Here is a 21,923-nt window from a genome sequence, read left to right on the forward strand (position 1 = left end):
TAAAATGTCCAGCTTTACAGCAGAAATAAACATGTTAACAGCCTGGTACAAAAAAGGTTTTGGTCTCTATAGCTTATTTTAACATTCACGACAATTGTGGTGGGGTGAATTTATATATAACCCATCTGTCTACATTTAATTTTCCTCATAAGTTCCTCATAATTAAGGGTGTGGCCGTCCAAACAGTCACTTCTGGCTCCAAAACTCTACATGCCAGACTTGTCCAACTAGTCCAACAATCAACGAGTGACGTCACAGTGACTATGTCCATTATTTTGATACAGTATAGCTGGGTTTCCATCCAAACGTAGCACAAATTTTAACCATGTCTTCACAAAATTGGTCAAAGAAAACAGCCTGGAAATCCAGACCCAAATCTAGAAAGATTTAGGGTCTGCCTATGAGTAATGCAAATGGCCCAACTCAAGGGGCAGCACCAACCATGCATTTGAAAATATCACTGCACCCAATTGGATAACACTACGACCAATCAGAACAATACACAGGGTGACGTATCCAGAGCTTAGCTACCAGCGGAGCTAACTGGTAGAATAGACTCTTATCCGGTCGGCAAAACAGCAAAAACATCCTTCTTGCAAAGGAAAGACTCGAGCGCCGTCTTCTGTTCCTCTTTTAGAGAAAAAGCCAAGTCTAACATGTTCATTGTAGCGGCCAAAGCCGTTTCAAACAACTGGTGTTCATCCGTAGCCATCTTGCAATGTTTACTGACTGATTCCGGACTTCGTCGTCGCAGCGCTGTCGTCATCTGTTTAGCTCGCCTCTGGCCCGCCTATATCAGGTACACCGATGTGATTGGTGCAGCTCGGCTCCAACGGCATGGGTAATGAGCATCATTACTGATTGCCAGAGTGACTCGCTGAACAAATTCAAATTGTGCTCTTGCAAGAACTCTGGATTTCCAGGGTACAAAGAAAATGCAAATTTGTGTGCATCTCTATTTACGACTGTTATGCAAATATTGGGATTTGGCTTATCGAGATGAGCAATAGCAATATTGAGCAATAGGCGCTTGGGATGCACGATATTGGATTTTTTTTAATCTTATTTGGCCAAAAGCGGATACCGAAATCATCTGTCAATTTTTCCCCATCTAATTGGGTGGGGCACATATATAAGGAACACTTACTTTTCTGCATTCTGGTGATTTTTTACGCATCCGTTTATGGTAGAAATGTCTTTAAATTCATCAAAATCAAAGACCTCTTTCATGTTTTGATACAGCAAATTTTCAACCTTCCCCTAGGGTTCAGTCTTTTAGTGATCGAGATTTTTTTTCCAATTCTTTAGGTGATTTCACTCAGGTATTTCTATGTATAGATTAAAAGTGCGCTTAAAAACAGGTGGATGGAAAGGCACCTTCTGATACCTAAGAGGAGCGCAAATATAGCACCAAACTGTGCAATGATTTCTGACGGACAAGTAGGTACCAGCAGCTACAATAGTATCTTGCAGTGTACGTACGGGCGAAGTATGCAGGAGGGGACAGGTCTGAATGTTGCGTTAGCTAATCCTGCATAGTATCCCTTTAAATATTATCATCAAATGTTCAAATATGTGTGACTGTGCCACCTGTTGTCCCATTGGTCCAAATGGATTTACACAACAAACGCACTAAATCTAAGAATCTGTTGTGATTGTGTTTCTATATCTGACCTGTTTGTTGGACAGTTTGAGCCGCACAACCACTTTCCACTAACATTAAAAATAAAAACGAGCAATACTGTAACCATGAACAATATCTGAAGGTGAAGTTGCAGCTCTGAGGTTTTCCCCTGCCAGCAGCCAGCAGCATTCATAAAGTGACTCTGATATAAAAATAAAACACAGGTGATAGAGGATGAGTGAATCCAGGGTGAGTCTGATTTAAAAACATGCTGATCTGAGGTAGAGTGACAGACGGGGACAATGACTGCTGAAACTACGAGTGAAGACTACCCACTGAGGTGTTCTGGTATTGTTTTATAAAGAAATTAATTTAGAGAAACTAAAAACTCAAGAGGAAACCTGGCCATGAAAATAAATCTGATAGTTTGTCATGTTGGATCTCAGGTGGCTGACTCGTCTCTCAGCTCGTCACATTCACACCTTGTTAGCGATCGATAGCTCGTAGCAGGAAGATACTGTACACTTAAAAAGAATAAAAATCCCAAAACCCAGCCCCAAAAAGAAAAAATATAAATCAACACTGATGTTTTGGCTGCTGTAAATACGCTGCAGACGTGTTTCTTTTGTACAATAACCAATAAGAAATAATCACAGCATCAAAATACGGCTTCAAAATGATACAGCTGAAGGTAAAAACACCTTTTCTTGTTTATCACAAAAACAATCAACAACTTCAAGCTTAAAGATGAACGATAATCCTTCCGTTAAAACCTCAAAAATACTTCTCTTTCCCGTCAGGTGATCTGAAGTGGGCGTGTCCCAAAACTAGCCGTTCCATAAGAAACGCAGTTGGTCCCTCGTCTGGTCAGTCAAACGATGGTTTCCTTTTGAATGTGTTGTCCCTGTTGGCCCCACCGTCTTTCTGTCAGTCAAATTATCGTCCTGGTCTCTTCTGGTAATTTGCAGCTCTTTGACCCGCCTCCTTGTGAAAGAAACATCCTTATTGGTCACTCGTGAGATGGTACCTCCTCGCTGGTGGCTCTGTCAGCAATGCCCACTGGCTTCCTGCTGTCAACTGCAATCTTCTGACAATAAAAGTACACTTAGTCCCGCCCTGCGGCAAAGAAAATGTCAATCAAACCTGCCTTCCACCTGTCCATCAGACGATACTGTCCTGCAGGAGCGGCTCAAAGTCCTCATCGCTGGCAGTGGGAGGGTTCTCCTCGTCGCTGCCCGGGAGGGGCGTGTTGATGTGGACGCCAGCCAGCGAGGACATGGACTCTTTGCTGTCTAGGTGGGGCTTGTCGCTGAGGGACAGCTGGGAGGGGGAGGAGGAGCAGGAAGGCTTCTCAGGGATGAAGAGGGCGACGAGGAAGGCGACGACCACGGTGCACGCCCCTAACAGGAAGGGCGGGCCTGGGATGAGCCCCAGCTGAGAGAGAAATAGAAACAAAGTTATTTTAACTTTCATTTTGTCGAATTTCATCTGGAGCACAGCTGACTAAAGCATATCAAATATTACTTATTTTCTGAGTTGCACACAGCAAGGGAATTTAATTTATATAAAACATCTAGTTACAAGTTAAATGAATGTGCTTTACATTAAATATGAGTTTTCAAATGTACTGACTTAAACAGAAACTATATTTCCAGTGTCGATATAGCTGCAAGAGACTGCATGACTTGAACTACGCCATCTTGCGGACATCTACATGCAGCCAAAACTTGTACAACCCTGTGGGTCGAACATGCTGTGTGTGTTTTAACTGTGCTGCAGCCGAACAGCTAATTTTGATTAATTTAATATTGAAGGAACACTTCACACCCCCAACATGACCAATTGTTTATTTAGTAACTCATCTTATGTTATGTTGAATTTGCGATGAAAATATTTTACTCCATTCACGAATTCAACTAAGCACAGGGTTTATAATTGCTATACAAAAGCGTCATTTGGAGTGTGAAGAAATTCAGCCTGCAAACTGATGTTAGCAGTGAACTCTTCCCCAGTAAATGTTGGTTTCATTGCTCACTCAGCAGACAAGGGTGCAACACATGACAAGAAGTAAACTTAAACTAATGTGAGTTGTTGTTTAACATCTCTGGTTCTTGTGTTGTGTAGCAAGCAGCCTTCTGGTCAACACGTTCTCATCTCGGGTCATCAAATACCAATGCTTTCTCACACCACTCACGTGTGATATCAACACGAAAGGCACCCTTTGCACTACATAAGGCACACACTAACAGCTGCATGTGATGCACAGCTGTCTGCTTGTTAAACACATTCATACACGTGGTCGTGGTAAGGTTAGGCAACAAAACTACTTGGTTAGGGTTAGAAAAACATCATATTTAAAATAAATACGTAATGTGTCGTAAATTCGTCTAAGTACAAAACTAAGTTAAGTAACCTTACATTAAAACATCATTGATGGTTGGTTTCACACAGGACATGAACTACAGTCTCCAGGGTGTAAGTCTGTGTTTGTTCCAACACATTTCATTTCAAATTTCCAGAGTCTTCCACGACTTTTCAACAACCCATCATAAAGATTTTTTTTCTTGCCCCACTTGCCTTTCAAACAAACTGATTCAAACTTTATTCAAACATAATATCAGTGAACTGGCATACAGGAGGGGAGAGATGACGCAGGGAGAAAGTGACGTAACGTACGTAATAGTAAAAACACTGCCACACATGGACATACGATAGAGCTACATCACGTCAACGGCAACAGAAAATAAATTTGCCGTTATGTTACATTACAGGATTACTGTAACCATTTTATCATACACAACAAAATTCCATGACTTCACCAGAGCTCTCCATGATTGTGAAATTCCATGACAGGTTTTCCAGGACCGTGGGAACCCTGGATCCATTCACCAACTCGCCTGCCCGTTCTACACAGACTTTCTTTCTCTGAATATTACGTCAGTTGTTCTGAGCATCAAGTTTTGCTGCAGATAGATTTACACCCCTCAAAGGGTGCCTTCAGTGTCAGTATCACATGCTACGGAGCGTGACAAAGTGTTGAGGACGTAGGAATGAGAGCGGGCTGGTTGGCTGTCAGTGTGACCACCTGCCTTAAATAGAGCGCTGACGTTACTGTTTTGTGCACATATGGTTTCATATCAATGCATTTGTTCTCTCTCTGTGGAGAGTCGGGGTGTGTTTGAGTGATACCGCACCTCAGTGGGACTGTGCAGAGGCAGGGGGTCAATGTTGAACTCTCCCTGGATGGGGTCCATGGTGTTGAGCTCCACGTTGAAGAGGAAGAAGATGAATCCGTACAGAGCTGGACCCAGACCGTTACACAGCCCTCTGATCCCTGTGATCATCCCCTGGACCACACCTGCAGCAACAGGAGGAGACACAGGTCGGGTTAGTGGAGACACGATGCTGCTGCTGACACAGTGAGCACTGTATCTGCTGATATATTTAGCTGCCAGTGGATTTATTTCACTGCCTGGTTTAGTAATACGACTCCATCTGCAAAAATCCATAATGACACATTGACCTATTGATGTGAGGAGGAGAGGAGAGGAGAGGAGAGAAAGGAGACTCTGACTTTTAACCTCCTTTATTACATAAAATGTGTCATTCAAGTGCTAGCTACAGCTCTGTGCCACACACTGACAAGAGGACACAGCAATGTCAAGAGGAAAGATAAAAGAACTAACAGAGGAAATGAGAGATGGGGGAGGAGACAGAGAAGAGGTGAGAAAGGAGCTGAGAGACGAAAGGACAGGTGAGGAAAAGGAGGATTATTACGTAAAACGTGTCAATCAAGCACCAGTTACAGCACTGTGCCACAAAACAAAAGAGGAGAGGAGAGAGGAAGAGGGGGAGGAAAGGAGAGAAATGAAAGAAGAGGAGTAAGGAGAGGACAGGTGGGAGGAGAGGAGGAGTGTGTGTTTGTCACCTTGTTTATCAGGATCAGCAGACTGTGACACCAGAGCAGAGACAGCTGGGAAGGTGATGGAGGACATCGCTGCTACTGCACCAGCTGCCCACATCATCCTGTCAACACACACACACACACACACACACAGTTCAGAGTGTCCTGTACATCTCTGTGTGATATTTTCCATACTGTGTGTCACAGTGTTCGCTGCAGAGAGATGCTGCAGCTGAACATCTGCATCACATCTGCTCAGCTGCATCACAGCTGACACTAAGCGGAGCCACCAGAGTGAAGCATGATCAGCTGCCAGCGTGGAGACATGTGAAAGGTACTGGTTAGAGACACACACACACACACACACACAGATATCTCACCATGGCTCTGATCCGAAGCCGTACCAGGCCAGCTGAAGGATCTGGAAGCCCAGACCCAACAGGACAGTGTTTTTATTACCCAGGGTCCTCATTAGCAGCGTGAGGAACAGAGTCTGAGGAGGAAGCAAACACACATTTAAGTGTATTAAATTACATCTAATCTGACTCCACATATGTGACACATGAGTGTAAATATCCTGTGGAGTGTGTGTGTGTGTTACCTGTGCTACGATGGACAGGATGCCCACAACTCCAATAAAAACAGCGATGGTCGTGGAGGAGAAATTAATGACCTGGAGGGACAGACAGACGTGATCTCTGGTTATTAATAATACTTTTTAGAAAAAGAAAAACTTCATTAACATAAGTAGTAATTCTAGTATTAGGCAGCAGCGTGTCTCACCTGTCTCAGGTAGAGGAAGAAGCTGGAGTACTGTCCAGCCTCAGGGAGGTAAGACAGGAACACAGTGATGCAGATCAGTAAGACTGTCGGGTCCTGACCCACCTTACGCAGAGACTGAAGGAGACACAGAGACAGACAGGAAACTCTCAACACAAGCGATCAGTCTTACACTAAACACATTTTCCAAACAAATACAACATGCTAACATACGGAAGCGTATTGCATTCACTTGACAAATAAAAAAAGCCCTGTTTTTCTGAATCATTTTTTCTGTTTTTCAGAGTAATTTATTTATTTTTCTGTTTTTCGGTGTAATTTGTTCTGTTTTTCGTGGTAATTTTTTTCCTGTTTTTCAGGGTATTTTTTAATTTGTTTTTTGGTGGTAATTTTTTTCTGTTTTTCGAGGTATTTTTTAAATTTGTTTTTGTGGTAATTTTATCTGTTTTTCATGGTATTTTTTTAATTTGTTTTTTGTGGTAATTTTTTTCTGTTTTTTTGGGGTATTTTTAAAATTTGTTTTCTGAGTAATTTTTTTCTGTTTTTCGGAGTAATTTATTTATTTTTGTTTTTCGGGGTAATTTTTTTCAGTTTTTCGTGGTAATTTTTTCCATTTTTCGGGGTATTTTTTAAATTTGTTTTGGTGGTAATTTTTTTTCTGTTTTTCGGTGTATTTTTTAAATTTGTTTTTGTGGTATTTTTTCGATTTTTCAGGGTATTTTTTTATTTGTTTTTTGTAGTAATTTTTTTCTGTTTTTCAGGGTATTTCTTAATTTGTTTTTTTTGTGGTAATTTTTTTCTGTTTTTCGGAGTATTTTTTTAATTTGTTTTCGGGGTAATTTTTTTCAGTTTTTCGTGGTAATTTTTTCCTGTTTTTCAGGGTTTGTTTTTTTTTTAAATTGTGGTAATTTATTTTTAAATTTGTTTTCGTGGTAATTTTTTTTCCTGAACGAGGAGACGAGATACTTCAAAATCTCATGAGAAGCTCCCACCTGGCACCTGCAAGTGACCCCTGCATCCATGGGGACTCCTGCTCATGGATGTATTTTGCATCCGTGCTCCTGCTCCTAGACACTTTCAACTACGGGATCAACAAGGGTAAGGCATGTAATTCGTTACACAAAGGGTATGATAATCTAGCTATGTTTTCCACTGCATCCTTCTAGTGTAGGCCTATCGCTCAATGTAACAGGTTAGGTTAGTAACAGGTTGTAACAACGTTAGCTGACAAACGTGTATGGGCATGATTTCAGTTGTCAGGTAATGTTAAGCTAACAGTTTTTTCCATCATGCTGGACATTGTTACTCATCACAAAGAAAAAAATTACCACGAAAAAACAGAAAAATAAATAAATTACTCAGAAAGACAGGGCTTTTTTTATTTGTCATGTGAATGCAATACGCTTCCATACTAATGTTATTAGCACAAGCCTATGGCATTTTACATTGTATAAATTAGCTTAGCAGCTAGAGGAGATTCCCTCTGCTCATATGAAGCCAGGATAAATCACACACAAGACTTAAAATGCTATTTTTGTGGAGGCCTTATTGTCTTCACAATTATTTGTTTCTTATCTGTGAAATTAAAGTAAATAAAAGTTTTGTTTCCACTGAGGGAAATGGTTTCAGCTTACAGAGACAGACAGGAGGTCTGCGTCACTGCAACATAAAATTATATTTCAGGGGAGGTGCACGTCAGGCTACAGTGTAGGCTTTGCATCAACACAGAGGGTACGGCATTGATTCAGTGCAGAAGTATAAATCCCACTTAGATCCAAAGAGTCAACATTACAGTCTGTGAAATCGATTTGATTCACGTCCACTGTCTCATTTTATAATAGTTATAGCAATGACAGGTATCCATTCACACTGTAATCCTATAGCATCATTAACATCATTAAAAAATAATGTTATCGTATCGAGGAACACTGAGCTGCCTTCGCTCAGGTATCCACTCCACAGTCTGTGTCCACAAACACAACAAACAGCAGAGGGTAGATCTCCACCAGTCGGCCACCAGAGCTGATCGTGGCCACTCAACTAGGGGTGTCATATATACTTGTACTGGTACTGACAATAAACGTGATATTGATATATCATGTCAATAATACAAATATGATTACATCCTGTTAAGAATCTAGCCATTAACTCCTATTTTCAGATCCTAAACGACAACTCCAATCCTAAACGTCCTGCTCCACTTCCAAGTCACAACACAAGACAGAAACGCATCTCACTAGATTAATTTCACATGCACTTATTCCTGTACCATCTTACAAGGATAAACATGGTCAGAGATCATTTTGTCACAATCACACTAAGATCTGGAACGAAATCCCACACTACATTAGAGCAATAACCTCTATTACACATTTCAAACACTATCTGATGGAAGGACAGATCTGCAACCACGGATTTAAATCCCATATCCCATTTTACTCCACTTCAGCCCTCTATTCTCTGTTGTGATGTGTCTTTGTTGTAGAACAGGAAGCCAGTTTTAACTGTAACACACAATGTTACTTTTTACTTTCCTGTATAAATTAATAAATGAAAATGAAATGAATCTGGCACCTCTTAAATCATTTCTGTTCTTGCTTTGTCTCCCTCCATCAACACCACTTGGTCGTGTTCTCACTATCCATTAAGTGTCATTTTTGCACAGTTATGGCGACAGACTGTCTGTGCCTCTGTATACTGGTATTTTGAGTGTAATTCATTTGCCAAAAAAGAAACAAAACCTGCATCCAGTGGAATTAACCCTCCCAGCTTCCTTACAGTCAAGACACTGGCGAAGACAACAGACTTTTTTCCATCTCCTTGCATGCCTATCTTCAGTGAATCACAACTTATCAGGTATGGAATCAATCTGCAGATGCTCCGCTTCAAAATGAGACCAAAGTTTTCAATGGATGTCAGTTGTGAGCCACCACAAAAGCCAAAATATGTCCTGCAACAAGACGGTGGGGCTTGCTGTTTTTAGAAAAACAAACAAACATGAAACTCTATCAGGAGCTGCACCTTGTCAAAATAAATCCAAACCTACAGTACAGGCCAAAAGTTTGGACACACCTTCTCATTCAATGCGTTTTCTTTATTTTCATGACTATTTACATTGTAGATTCTCACTGAAGGCATCAAAACTATGAATGAACACATGTGGGGTTAGGTACTTAACAAAAAAAGGTGAAATAACTGAAAACATGTTTTATATTCTAGTTTCTTCAAAATAGCCACCCTTTGCTCTGATTACTGCTTTGCACACTCTTGGCATTCTCTCCATGAGCTTCAAGAGGTAGTCACCTGAAATGGTTTTCCAACAGTCTTGAAGGAGTTCCCAGAGGTGTTTAGCACTTGTTGGCCCCTTTGCCTTCACTCTGCGGTCCAGCTCACCCCAAACCATCTTGATTGGGTTCAGGTCCGGTGACTGTGGAGGCCAGGTCATCTGCCGCAGCACTCCATCACTCTCCTTCTTGGTCAAATAGCCCTTACACAGCCTGGAGGTGTGTTTGGGGTCATTGTCCTGTTGAAAAATAAATGATGGTCCAACTAAACGCAAACCGGATGGGATGGCATGTCGCTGCAGGATGCTGTGGTAGCCATGCTGGTTCAGTGTGCCTTCAATTTTGAATAAATCCCCAACAGTGTCACCAGCAAAACACCCCCACACTATCACACCTCCTCCTCCATGCTTCACAGTGGGAACCAGGCATGTGGAATCCATCCGTTCACCTTTTCTGCGTCTCACAAAGACACAGCGGTTGGAACCAAAGATCTCAAATTTGGACTCATCAGACCAAAGCACAGATTTCCACTGGTCTAATGTCCATTCCTTGTGTTTCTTGGCCCAAACAAATCTCTTCTGCTTGTTGCCTCTCCTTAGCAGTGGTTTCCTAGCAGCTATTTGACCATGAAGGCCTGATTGGCGCAGTCTCCTCTTAACAGTTGTTCTAGAGATGGGTCTGCTGCTAGAACTCTGTGTGGCATTCATCTGGTCTCTGATCTGAGCTGCTGTTAACGTGCGATTTCTGAGGCTGGTGACTCAGATGAACTTATCCTCAGAAGCAGAGGTGACTCTTGGTCTTCCTTTCCTGGGTCGGTCCTCATGTGTGCCAGTTTGGTTGTAGCGCTTGATGGTTTTTGCGACTCCACTTGGGGACACATTTAAAGTTTTTGCAATTTTCCGGACTGACTGACCTTCATTTCTTAAAGTAATGATGGCCACTCGTTTTTCTTTAGTTAGCTGATCGGTTCTTGCCATAATATGAATTTTAACAGTTGTCCAATAGGGCTGTCGGCTGTGTATTAACCTGACTTCTGCACAACACAACTGATGGTCCCAACCCCATTGATAAAGCAAGAAATTTCACTAATTAACCCTGATAAGGCACACCTGTGAAGTGGAAACCATTTCAGGTGACTACCTCTTGAAGCTCATGGAGAGAATGCCAAGAGTGTGCAAAGCAGTAATCAGAGCAAAGGGTGGCTATTTTGAAGAAACTAGAATATAAAACATGTTTTCAGTTATTTCACCTTTTTTTGTTAAGTACATAACTCCACATGTGTTCATTCATAGTTTTGATGCCTTCAGTGAGAATCTACAATGTAAATAGTCATGAAAATAAAGAAAACGCATTGAATGAGAAGGTGTGTCCAAACTTTTGGCCTGTACTGTATATGACTGGACCATGTGTGACTTTAATGTGAAAGGACAGACACAGGAAGTGTCCTCGTCAGGTTAATCTCCAGGGCTGGTACCTGCGGTTATTCCACAAGCTAGTTAATAACATGTCAGGCAGGAAATCCAAAGTGTGGGATCATTTTGAGAAGGTGAAGGACGAACCCAAGGTGATATGTAAACTCATCTTCATTGGTCGACTACAAACATGACGTATCATGTGAAACATGGAAGTAGCTACATGCCCATTAGCCCACAGCGTCATTAACAGGCGGCTCGCTCAGTGTGTGACGTACACTTGTAGATAAAATATAGGCCTATATTAATGAAGGTTCATTAGTACGGTTTGTATTTCTCTGTAATGTAGCACAGTGTTAACAATGTTACTGATACTATTCTTTCTCACACCTTCAACTCAAACCACCAGAATATATCATTTAATCATTACATTCATATCAGAAACATGCAGGAGACTAGTCCACTGATGGACCCTGATGAGGACTGTTGGTGAACTAGGAAAAGTCTTAGTCAAAGGCAGCCCTAGTTAGGAATCAGCAGTAAACAGTAAATGAGTAAATTATATGTTACTGACAGCGAAGGGGTCGGCCTGCTCCCAGGATATGGGCGCCCCCCAGGTGTTGAGCCTCATCTTGTCGGGCAGAGACTCCGGCACAGCCAGCAGGATGAAGCAGATGTCAGCCAGGGCGATGAGTGTGGCCACCAGAACCACCAGGTTGTCTCCGTACCAGGCTGACAGGTACGCACCGATGGCCGGACTCGTTACCAGGCTGGCTGCAAACGTAGCCGACACCTTGGAGTTAAGAGGAGAAAGACAGAAGATGAATTTTAAAGTTTGGAAACCAACACTCAATTTGTTGAAGCCATGAAGAAGCATTTTTCTGCTACCTCTGTAGAGATGTACTCAGGCACAGCAGCGCTTTGAGCTAAATACTAAAATCTGTGTGCCAATGCTAACATGCTGAGGTTTGTGTAATGCTGAAAGGAACAGGTCAATTCTGGGGTAACCTATCCTTTTAAGAAGTATAGATTAAAACAGGAGTCCTCACCAGACCGTAGGCTGTACTCCTCTCCCTTTCATCCGTCACATCAGCGACGTAGGCGAAGATGACCGAGAAGGTGACAGAAAAAGCTCCAGACATGGAGATCATGGCGAAGTACCACCTGCAGGACGAGCAGGAGGGAGAACAACTCTTTAACACCTTCAGTTTCACACTAACAGTTTCTTCACAGAGAGCTTGTTCTGCTGTAACTGTCCTGTGAAGGATGAAAACTCAAAGTGTGGGCTGAATATTTGATGCATACTGGAGAACTGGTCAGTAATCTACAGTCTGATCGTATGGTTTGATCTATTAGCTCATATAATAACTGTGAAATCTCATTGATACAGCAACTTTCACACCTCTGATATCACAGTTTATGACCTTAAGTTATCTGTTGGTTTGGTTTTCCAGGTAACTTCATACTCTACTGTAGCTGAATGTCTTTATGTGACATCTACATTATCATGCTGACAGAGAGCAGTGAGACCTACCAGGGGCTGAGCCTCATCAGAGGGATCGGAGCGCAGGTGAAGAAGACGGTGACCAACAGGAAGGTGCGTCGGCCCCACACGTCCGACAACGCGCCGATCAAAGGAGCAGACATAAATGACAGCAGACCCTTGACATGAAGAGGCGGAGTCAGTGACAAAATAAAAAGTGGCTGCAACAGTGAACTATGTTTCTATCGTTGGAGTCTTAGAGATAATAACCCTGATGATGTCATTGGGGTTAAAAGACCCATGCTAGCGTCTAATACTAATGTTAATTTGTTCCTTGTGCGTCTCATCTTTAAGGCCAAATAACTAAGATTCTCTCATGTGAAGTTGAAGGGTTGGAGTTCTTACCTTCACGCCTTGGATGAGTCCATTCATCAGGAACGTGTGCTGCGGGAAAGTTTCATGTAGAACCTGTGGAGAGAGGCAACACATTAATATTTATTAAACCTGCATAGATTTCAAAAGCTTATAAACATACTGATTTAAAAAAAAGCTGCAGCAGTGTGAACTGGCCGGTCCGAGCTCGACTCAAGCCGGCTGATGGTGTCACCTGACACTCAGCTGGTCAAATCGCCGGCGGCTGATTTCAGAACGTAAAGCGCGTCATTATTATGAATACAGTCCATCTGATGCTGGCTTTCTTTCATCACTGTAGCCAGTATCTCACCATCACTATCCTCATTCAGATTTTAAGAAGCTACAAATTATATTCAGCCACAAAATAAACCTGAAAAGCTGCAAATCAGAACAGAAGTACAGAGAGTTGTTGACTAGAGATGATACACCGTCTCATTTGGTTGACTTGGTGTGAATTGGCAGGTTTTTAGAGCATTGTATTACAAGTAGTTGCTTATTTGTCTCGTCTCGTGGTGAACCTTTGGTCTGAACTGGACTTTACAGCTGAGTAATGTTTGAAATCTTTCCACACTGATGCTGATACTATAACTGAGTTTACCTAAGTTCTTAATGCTTTACGTTTTATTCCAACTAAAGCTTTTTCCAGACCGGGCCAAACATCTTTGACCAGCGTCTCAACAGGATGTTTAAGCTTAAACACACTCCCTCCTAGATGTCTACAGTTACAGCTCATGCTTCACTTGCATGTTACTGCAAAACTACTGTCTGTTCCACACTTTTGATCTTTCGAATTCATCTCACTCTAGATTCTGCACTAAAGTTACCTATAACTATAACACCTGGATGAATTAGTTCCTATAAGAAAGGAACTGTACAAAAATCAAAAATATCAGATCAAACATTCAGTATCAACTTCCAGTACTTGACATATTTCAACCATTTCTGCCACTGATGATTCATATTCAGACCTACTTCAGTATTTTAACCCTGTTTTCACATGTGTTTGTGTCTATGTGACTAATGGAAACAATCATTTCTTAAAAATTGGTTTAGTATCAGGCGAGAGTGCTGCAATAGCAAAACAGGCTGTGATGTAACCACTTAGGGCATGTTCACACCGACCATTTACGTCCACTAAAAGTGTTTTTGTCACTGACAGGCTCAGATTGTTATTCTAAGTATCTGGCAACATTATGAAAGGATCCCTACAGAGATAGAGCTTTGTGTCAAAGAGTAAGATCCTTTTTGTTTAACCAGAAACAGCCCTGAAATCACCGTCACCAAACCCACCAGACTCCATTTAAATAAACAGTCATGTTAGTGTGTATAGAGGCAGCATGTTGTCACATCTAACTGGGTGAGTTAAGGGTTAATTTCAACCAAACCAGTGAGTTCTGTGAGTTTAATTTTGTTTCTGTTGACTTTGAATGAAGTGTGTTTTACGATGATAAATTACTGTTTATTTATATGGAGTCTGGTGGGTTTGGTGATGGTGATTTCACGGCTGTTTCTGGTTTAAAAAAATATCTTACTGGTGGAAAACACGTTTGGCTTGTGGATTTTTTCATCTACCCGTCCCCTTGACCGGTGAGTCAAAAAGTTAATTTCCAACACAAGCTGAGCCCCAGCCATTATCGCTCTGTGTGAACCCAATCAGCTGTTTGGATGTTGATGCAGTGCGACCTCCATGTTCCCGCCGCCACACAGTGTTACTCACAGTGAGCATGGGCGTGGTGAGCAACCCCCAGGCGAAGAACTCCAGGAAGATCACCACCACTGCGTGATACACACTGGGTCTGCCGATACCCTGCTGCAGCTGAAACACACACAGACACACACATCTGTATTACAATCACATTTTATACAGTTAAAGGGACATTACACCTGTTTCACACATAAAGATCAGTTTATCATCACAGAGAGTATCTCCTCTGTGGCTCTGGATGGAGATTTTAAAAGTTGAAAATAATCCTGATGACATCATTATGACATCACTTTAACACAGTTTAGGAGCATCTTTAAGCAAAAAGACACTTAACTGTGTGTAAAAGAGCATATTAGGATATAAACTCACGTCCTGACACAGCTGAGCCTTTTGCCTGATAGAACAGAGGCGAGTATTAAAGTGGAGCACAGCACATGAAGTGAGTGTCAGCCTACTGACACAGTTACACAGGATTTAGGTGGTGATATGAACTATTTTCTATCTTTAGCCTGAATAATAACGGGTTGTGCCACCACAAATTAAGACTACTTAGATAATGAGTGATTGTTTGCTGCCCTCCTGTGTTGTTAAGCTTCGTGTCAGCAGGTGGGAGTCTGGGTGATAACAGACGAAGGTCATTTCCATTACCTTCAGATTGTCTGGTCGCCTTTGATATCTGAAATATGGCTGGTACCACTTTTTCCTTTATAATTCAAATTTAACAACAATATAGAGATGCAGTAATATTTTTCTGTTGAAGGAGTAGTACATTTTACACAGTAATCAGTGTGTAGTTGCTGCCACGTTGAGGCAGAGGGTACTGTCTGTAGCTCTGGTTGAGGGTGAGAGGCTGTCAGCAGATAAACAGAGATCTGTGTGGGTACATGAGACCCTAAAAAAGAGGCTGGATCATGGGGAGTACCACCAGTTGGTCCAGGAGCTTCGCATCCATGATGGACGACCTGCTGCCTAATCATTGGGCCTGACTGAGCACCACCAGTTTCGCCTCCATTGTTTACCAACTGTAAACTTGTTGTCATGACCACCACAGAAGGTCCACCTCTGAAATCATCTGATTGGACAATGGGAAATTGTGATCACAGCTCTATGTGACTTTATATAAGTGCCAGTGGAGGGTGCATTGGGACCCTTGCTGCTGATTGCTGTTAATTCCTTGGTGTATATACACTGCCTGGCCAAAAAAAAAGTCGCCACCTGGATTTAACTAAGCAAATAGGTACGAGCCTCCTATTGGATAATTACTGCATGGGCGATTATCTTTCAGCTGGCAACAAGTTATTTAACCCCAACTGGTGCAATGAGTTGCTTCTCATTTCCTAAACAACCATGTCGAAAGACACATCCCGTGGTCGTGGAAAAGATGTTAGTCTGTTTGAGAAGGGTCAAATCATTGGCATGCATCAAGCAGAGAAAACATCTAAGGAGATTGCAGAAACTACTAAAATTGGGTTAAGAACTGTCCAACGCATTATTAAAAACTGGAAGGATAGTGGGGACCCATCGTCTTCGAGGAAGAAATGTGGCCGGAAAAAAATCCTCAATGATCATAATCTGCGATCACTTAAACGTTTGGTGAGATCAAATCGAAGAAAAACAACAGTAGAACTCAGGGCTATGTTTAATAGTGAAAGTAAGAGCATTTCCACACACACAATGCGAAGGGAACTCAAGGGATTGGGACTGAACAGCTGTGTAGCCTTAAGAAAACCACTAATCAGTGAGGCTAACCGGAAAAAAAGGCTTCAATTTGCTAGGGAGCATAAAGATTGGACTCTGGAGCAATGGAAGAAGGTCATGTGGTCTGATGAGTCCAGATTTACCCTGTTCCAGAGTGATGGGCGCATCAGGGTAAGAAGAGAGGCAGATGAAGTGATGCACCCATCATGCCTAGTGCCTACTGTACAAGCCTGTGGGAGCAGTGTTATGATCTGGGGTTGCTGCAGTTGGTCAGGTCTAGGTTCAGCAACTGTATGTGCTCAAAGAATGAGGTCAGCTGACTACCTGATTATACTGAATGACCAGGTTATTCCATCAATGGATTTTTTCTTCCCTGATGGCACGGGCATATTCCAAGATGACAATGCCAGGATTCATCGGGCTCAAATTGTGAAAGACTGGTTCAGGGAGCATGAGACATCATTTTCACACATGGATTGGCCACCACAGAGTCCAGACCTTAACCCCATTGAGAATCTTTGGGATGTGCTGGAGAAGGCTTTGCGCAGCGGTCAGACTCTACCATCATCAATGCAAGATCTTGGTGAAAAATTAATGCAACACTGGATGGAAATAAATCTTGTGACATTGCAGAAGCTTATCGAAACAATGCCACAGCGAATGCGTGCCGTAATCAAAGCTAAAGGCGGTCCAACGAAATATTAGAGTGTATGACGTTTTTTTTTTTGGTGGTGACTTTTTTTTTGGCCAGGCAGTGTATCTTAACACTGTCCTGTACGATGACCACAATGCCAGCATGACTCTGTTTATGCCACTGAAATGCAAAGAAATGAAGCAGTGGGGGAGTTGTTAGCTAACAAAATGTGCAGTTTGTAATTCTGAAATAAATTTAGTTCATTCATGAGTCTCATTCCCAGATTATCAAATACCAGTGTTTTGGGTTGGTGGTTTGGTTGCCCAATTTGACAACCTGGAAATGAGACTCAACAATAAGCTAACATCCTCCAGAATTTTAAGCTGAACTTTTAATTGATCAATCTTTCCGCAACTATTACCATATTTCTATGTATAACTATTCAATTACAATATAGAACAAAAATAGCAGTAATCATTTACCTTTCAGAAGTTGTATCGAGATCATTTTGGGCATATTAAAATGACTTTAATTATTAATCAATGATCCAACTCATTGCTGTTTATTATTTTTTGTCCACCAACTAATCAATTAATCCAGAGGTTCTCAAATGTTGTTCAGCCAAGGACTCCTTACAAGACAGAGAATATGTATGTCTCATGGGAAAATTGTATGTATTCTATTTTCTACACCTCTGGGGACTCAGTTATGTGAAAGATCAACACTAGAGAAATGTATTAGAAAGATATTAGACATGTATTACAAATATTTATCTCAACACAGAATACCCAGAAAATAGTGCGAATGAAATAAATTCAATTAGCTGCAAGTAGCATTGTATGTAGACAAAATATCAAAAGCGAGTAGGGTTGTAGGAGTCATTGTTATAAGTCAAAATGACCTTTAAAGGAATGACAATGGAGGGGTTCATTTTGGTTGAACAAATGTTTTATTTCTAGAATCGAAACTTGAAACTATTTTATAAGTAAAGTTCAGATTCTCCGTCTAGCTGCATTGCTTCTTTTTCAATATAGTAGATAAGCAAATGTACACGCTGTGATAAACGTCAACTCTAATATCACGGTGTGCCTTAAAGAATATCTTAAAACCGTTATACTGCTGCAACCATAAAAGCAAGTCAAGAAAAGGGCTTATTTGATGTTCATTTCAGAACAAACACAAAAAAATCAAGAGAAGTGTCAACTGAAGTGAAGTGTTTCACTCTCAGTGCATACACAAGCAACCTAATCACCAATAAAAATGTTGTACGTTTCTGCAAACCATGGATTTGTTATATTTGTATATCATTATGTAGAAGATGAGCTAAAACGGCGTGGTTAATGTGATATCCACATTTTAATGGCACTATCCTGGCAGAAAAATCAGTGATATCTCCATAAACAGCTTTTCATGGCGCTATCTACAGTGGAAAAAAAACAGCAACAGGTCAATAAAAAACACCCATTTGGTGTCTGAAAAGCTGCCGTAAACACAACAATGACTCACTAAAACACAACTGGTTTTGTCATTTTTTGGTCTCAAACTATGGTCTGCAGCTTAGCAGGCGTCTCGCCTAAGCCTCACACCATCCACCATCCCCTCCACCTCCTGATGACAAAGTCAGCTCATATACTACGTCACTTTGACATGAAATGTACAAATGTATTGTGGTCTTGGTTTGCAGAAACAATACAATGCCAACAATATTATCTTTTATCACTTTTAATTTAGTCAAAGGTCCAGTGTGTAAGATTTAGGGGGATTTAGTGGCATCTAGTGGTGGTGAGCTGAAACTTCTCCTGGTTAGAATTCCTTCAGTGTTCTTTGTTCAGGAGGTTTTTACCACAGAGGTCTCTTCCTCTACAAAACAAAAGGACCAGGGATCTCATTTATAAAACAATGCGTAGGATCCATACTGAGAATATACATACAGACAAAAGTGAAAAATGGCATGTGCCAAAATGTATTCAACAATTTCTACAGTCAGGCTTCCACCTCACCATCTACATTTCCCGTCTCCAAAATGTTCGTAATCATGGGTCGAAGTTTCTTCCATCAAGTCTGTTTTTACAGATCACAACTTTTGCGTGGGAAGTGGCATACGCCTCTTTCAGGCCTTGTTTTGTGCGTATACGCCATGTCTATAAATGAGAGCCCAATGATCACACTGAATAAAGCAGTTTCACGTTACAAATCTGTGTTTCTCATCCCCCATTTGGCGCTTCGCAGATGGCCCGTTTGCCCAGCACCTGCTGATGTGTGCTCACCTATTTTCTCTGATAACTTAAGATCCAGACATACCTTGAGCCGAATTATTTGCCGAGGTCTCTTCCTCTCCAAAACAAACAGACCACGTAATTTAAACCAGTAAAAACACTGCATAAAGCAGTTTCATGTTAAAAAATCTGTGTTTTTCCAAAGCTCTCATCACAGAGGGGCTGCTAACTACAGTGGCCAATGCAAAAACATGGTTGGTCCTACGTAGAGATAGTCTTCTGTTTGTCCGTTCAAGGCTATTATAAACATTATTATCAGGGATGCACAATATTGGATTTTTTGCCAATATGCCGATGTAGAACAACTTATTTGGCCAATATCTGATACCAATATCAATATATCCACTTTTTTTCTCCCACCTAAGTTTAGTGATCATCAAGTCTCTTCTGTAGTGGAATTCTTTCTTTTCAGTGTATGTAATATTTATTTATTGTGCAAAATAAGAAAATTCATTTTGGCCTATTCTGATGGTTCATTTCGGCCGATACCGATGAAGTGCCGATATTATCCTGCATCCCTAATCTGTAGAGGTGTCTTCCTCTCAAAGACAAAACAACTCTGTGATTTAAACAGGTAAAAACGCTGCATTAAGCAGTTTCGCGTTAAACTACGGTGCAAACTGAGAACTACTGTGGTGAGAAACCCACGAAAAAAGGCGTTCTTTAACGTTGACATGATACTTGGCCGGTTTGCCGTTGTAGTTTAACAGTGTTCGGCAGCATCAGGGGGAAACGCGGCAGGACAAGGACAAAAGGTAGGGTGGCTAAAGTCGGACTGGGGCGGGCAAGATTGGTGATGGATGGGTCCAACAAACACCGACTTTCACCCGAGAGAACGGTGTTCACCTCCCGTAAGATTCTAAATGTTCTCAGTGTTTGGTTTGTCCGTCCTGGGCTACTGTAGAAATATGGCAATTTCCATGGACAAGGAACAGCTCCCTATGTAGATATGAATGGCTCATTAATGTAATGAAAACTATGTCCCCGTAAATCCTACACACTGGACCTTTAAGTTTATTTTAGGCCTCTTGATGTTGTTGTTATGTAATTTATCATCTACCTTGACTGTCTTGATGCTGTTTGTAGGGCTGCAACTGACTATTGTCATTATTAATTAATCTGTAAGTTATTGATTCACTTAATCTTTTATTGATCAATCAATAAAGTGTGAAAATATGCCCATCTAAATTCAAAGATCTCACAGTGAAGCTGCTAAATGTTTTTTTTCCTGAACCAGCACTCCAAAACCCAAATAAATATTATATTAAAAATGATATCAAACAGATAGAGGCAGCAAAAACCTCACATTGAGAATATTTTGCAGTAGATGCTGTGATAATTTGCCATATTTGAGACAGAGGTCGTTTTAATAACATGTTTCTGTCTCCCTGAGAATTTAAGTGTGGTGTGCAAAAATAAATTTCAAATGAAAGTGTTTTTCTTCGTGGTGTGAAAATGTTGTGATGGAGGATGTTAAAATGGAGGCTGCTGTGTTGGAGCCGTGTTGGATCTGCAGTCTGAGCCTGCCCTCGGTGTATCTGAGGCCGAGCTGTTATGTAAGCACATCATCCACACACTAAGCTGAGCTGCTGTCTGTGGGCCACATTAAACCCGCTCTGCCATGTCTCCATTACAACACACACACACACACACTCATCTCCATCTCCATCTCCACTAACACAGCCATTTTGGACCACAGCTGCTGTGTTCGGGCTCATTTTGGCTTTGACTCATGACTGATTCATTTTATCCATTCATTTAATGCAGTGATTTTATACGTAGAAAGAATTTGAAGTGTTTTGTGTATATTTAAATGTCAAGTAATTTTATTTATCATTAATGTTGTTGTGCATTTAATATGACACTAAAGAACTGCGTTTTAAAGCACCGCCGAATTTTCTATTAGAGTCATACGTCATATTTTTTAACACCCTGTTATGTCATACACACACATTAACCGTTTTTATTTAATTATTCGTTTTAATTAAAGCTTTTACTAACTGTTTCGAAATCTCAGGTGAAGCCTACAGTAAAAATAAGCACCCTAAATAATTTTAAATAATGTAAAATGCCGGATGAAGTGTCGCACAGGTTGATGGACTCATGATAAAATATAAATTAAAATGGCGGGTCGTGCACCCACCGCAGCTCCGTCCTTCATGATGATCTTCTTCACGAGCACCACCCGGCCGGTTCCCGCCGGCGGCTCCCCCGGCATCTCTTCACACCTGCCGCGGGTCACGAAGCATCCATGCCGCGTAGATATCCGCGGTTCTCCCGGTGCTTCCAGGATGCCTCCTAATGTAGCCCCGAAGAGGCTAAACCGAGCTAACGGAGGGTGAACACTAGTTTACACCGTGTTCGGACAGCGTTAACGTCCACAATGTCTCCGGTAAGATCCGCCGTCAGGTCAGCGCGACGGTCCGCAGCTCGCCTGGTGTAACGACTCTCGCCGTCAAGTTAGGCAGGAGCAGGACAGGATTTCCGGTTTGGGTTGCGCTTCCTGTCAGATTAAAAGCGGAATAACTTTACATGCCTAATTTAAAGTTTAAATACATTTTTAATTTTTTCGTGCTGCGTTCACGTGTAATCAGGCAGCTGGTAGATGGAGATGTAATAATAGAGTCAAATAAATTAAATAAAATTATTTCAGGTTTATTATATTATGTAATGTTTTCTAATAATGTCCAGTCTGTTCATATCCCCAAG

At 41.4% G+C, this 21,923-nt stretch overlaps 1 protein-coding gene across 1 annotated transcript; it reads right to left on the reverse strand.

Annotated features, from left to right (window-relative positions):
• Positions 1-1,147: 1,147 nt before the first annotated feature.
• Positions 1,148-21,650, reverse strand: slc71a2a (solute carrier family 71 member 2a). The gene is made up of 12 exons (XM_033647537.2): positions 21,358-21,650; positions 14,619-14,717; positions 12,893-12,955; positions 12,539-12,666; positions 12,054-12,168; positions 11,579-11,797; positions 6,312-6,425; positions 6,130-6,201; positions 5,909-6,021; positions 5,553-5,650; positions 4,819-4,982; positions 1,148-3,058 (listed from the first exon to the last, which is right to left on the reverse strand). Exons 1-12 carry the CDS (start codon positions 21,430-21,432, stop codon positions 2,786-2,788), a joined length of 1,533 nt encoding a protein of 510 aa, XP_033503428.2. The 5' UTR covers positions 21,433-21,650; the 3' UTR covers positions 1,148-2,785.
• Positions 21,651-21,923: the final 273 nt, after the last annotated feature.

Source organism: Epinephelus lanceolatus, chromosome 19 (genome assembly GCF_041903045.1).
Source record: "Epinephelus lanceolatus isolate andai-2023 chromosome 19, ASM4190304v1, whole genome shotgun sequence".
Taxonomy (NCBI): domain Eukaryota; kingdom Metazoa; phylum Chordata; class Actinopteri; order Perciformes; family Serranidae; genus Epinephelus; species Epinephelus lanceolatus.

Coding starts and splice junctions, on each gene's coding strand:
- slc71a2a (XM_033647537.2), bottom strand. CDS start 21,432: ATGCCGGGGGAGCCGCCGGCGGGAACCGGCCGGGTGGTGCTCGTGAAG. Junction 6,202..6,311: donor TCTTCCTCTACCTGAGACAG/GTGAGACACGCT, acceptor CTGTCCCTCCAG/GTCATTAATTTCTCCTCCAC. Junction 6,022..6,129: donor TCCTGTCCATCGTAGCACAG/GTAACACACACA, acceptor CTTCCTCCTCAG/ACTCTGTTCCTCACGCTGCT.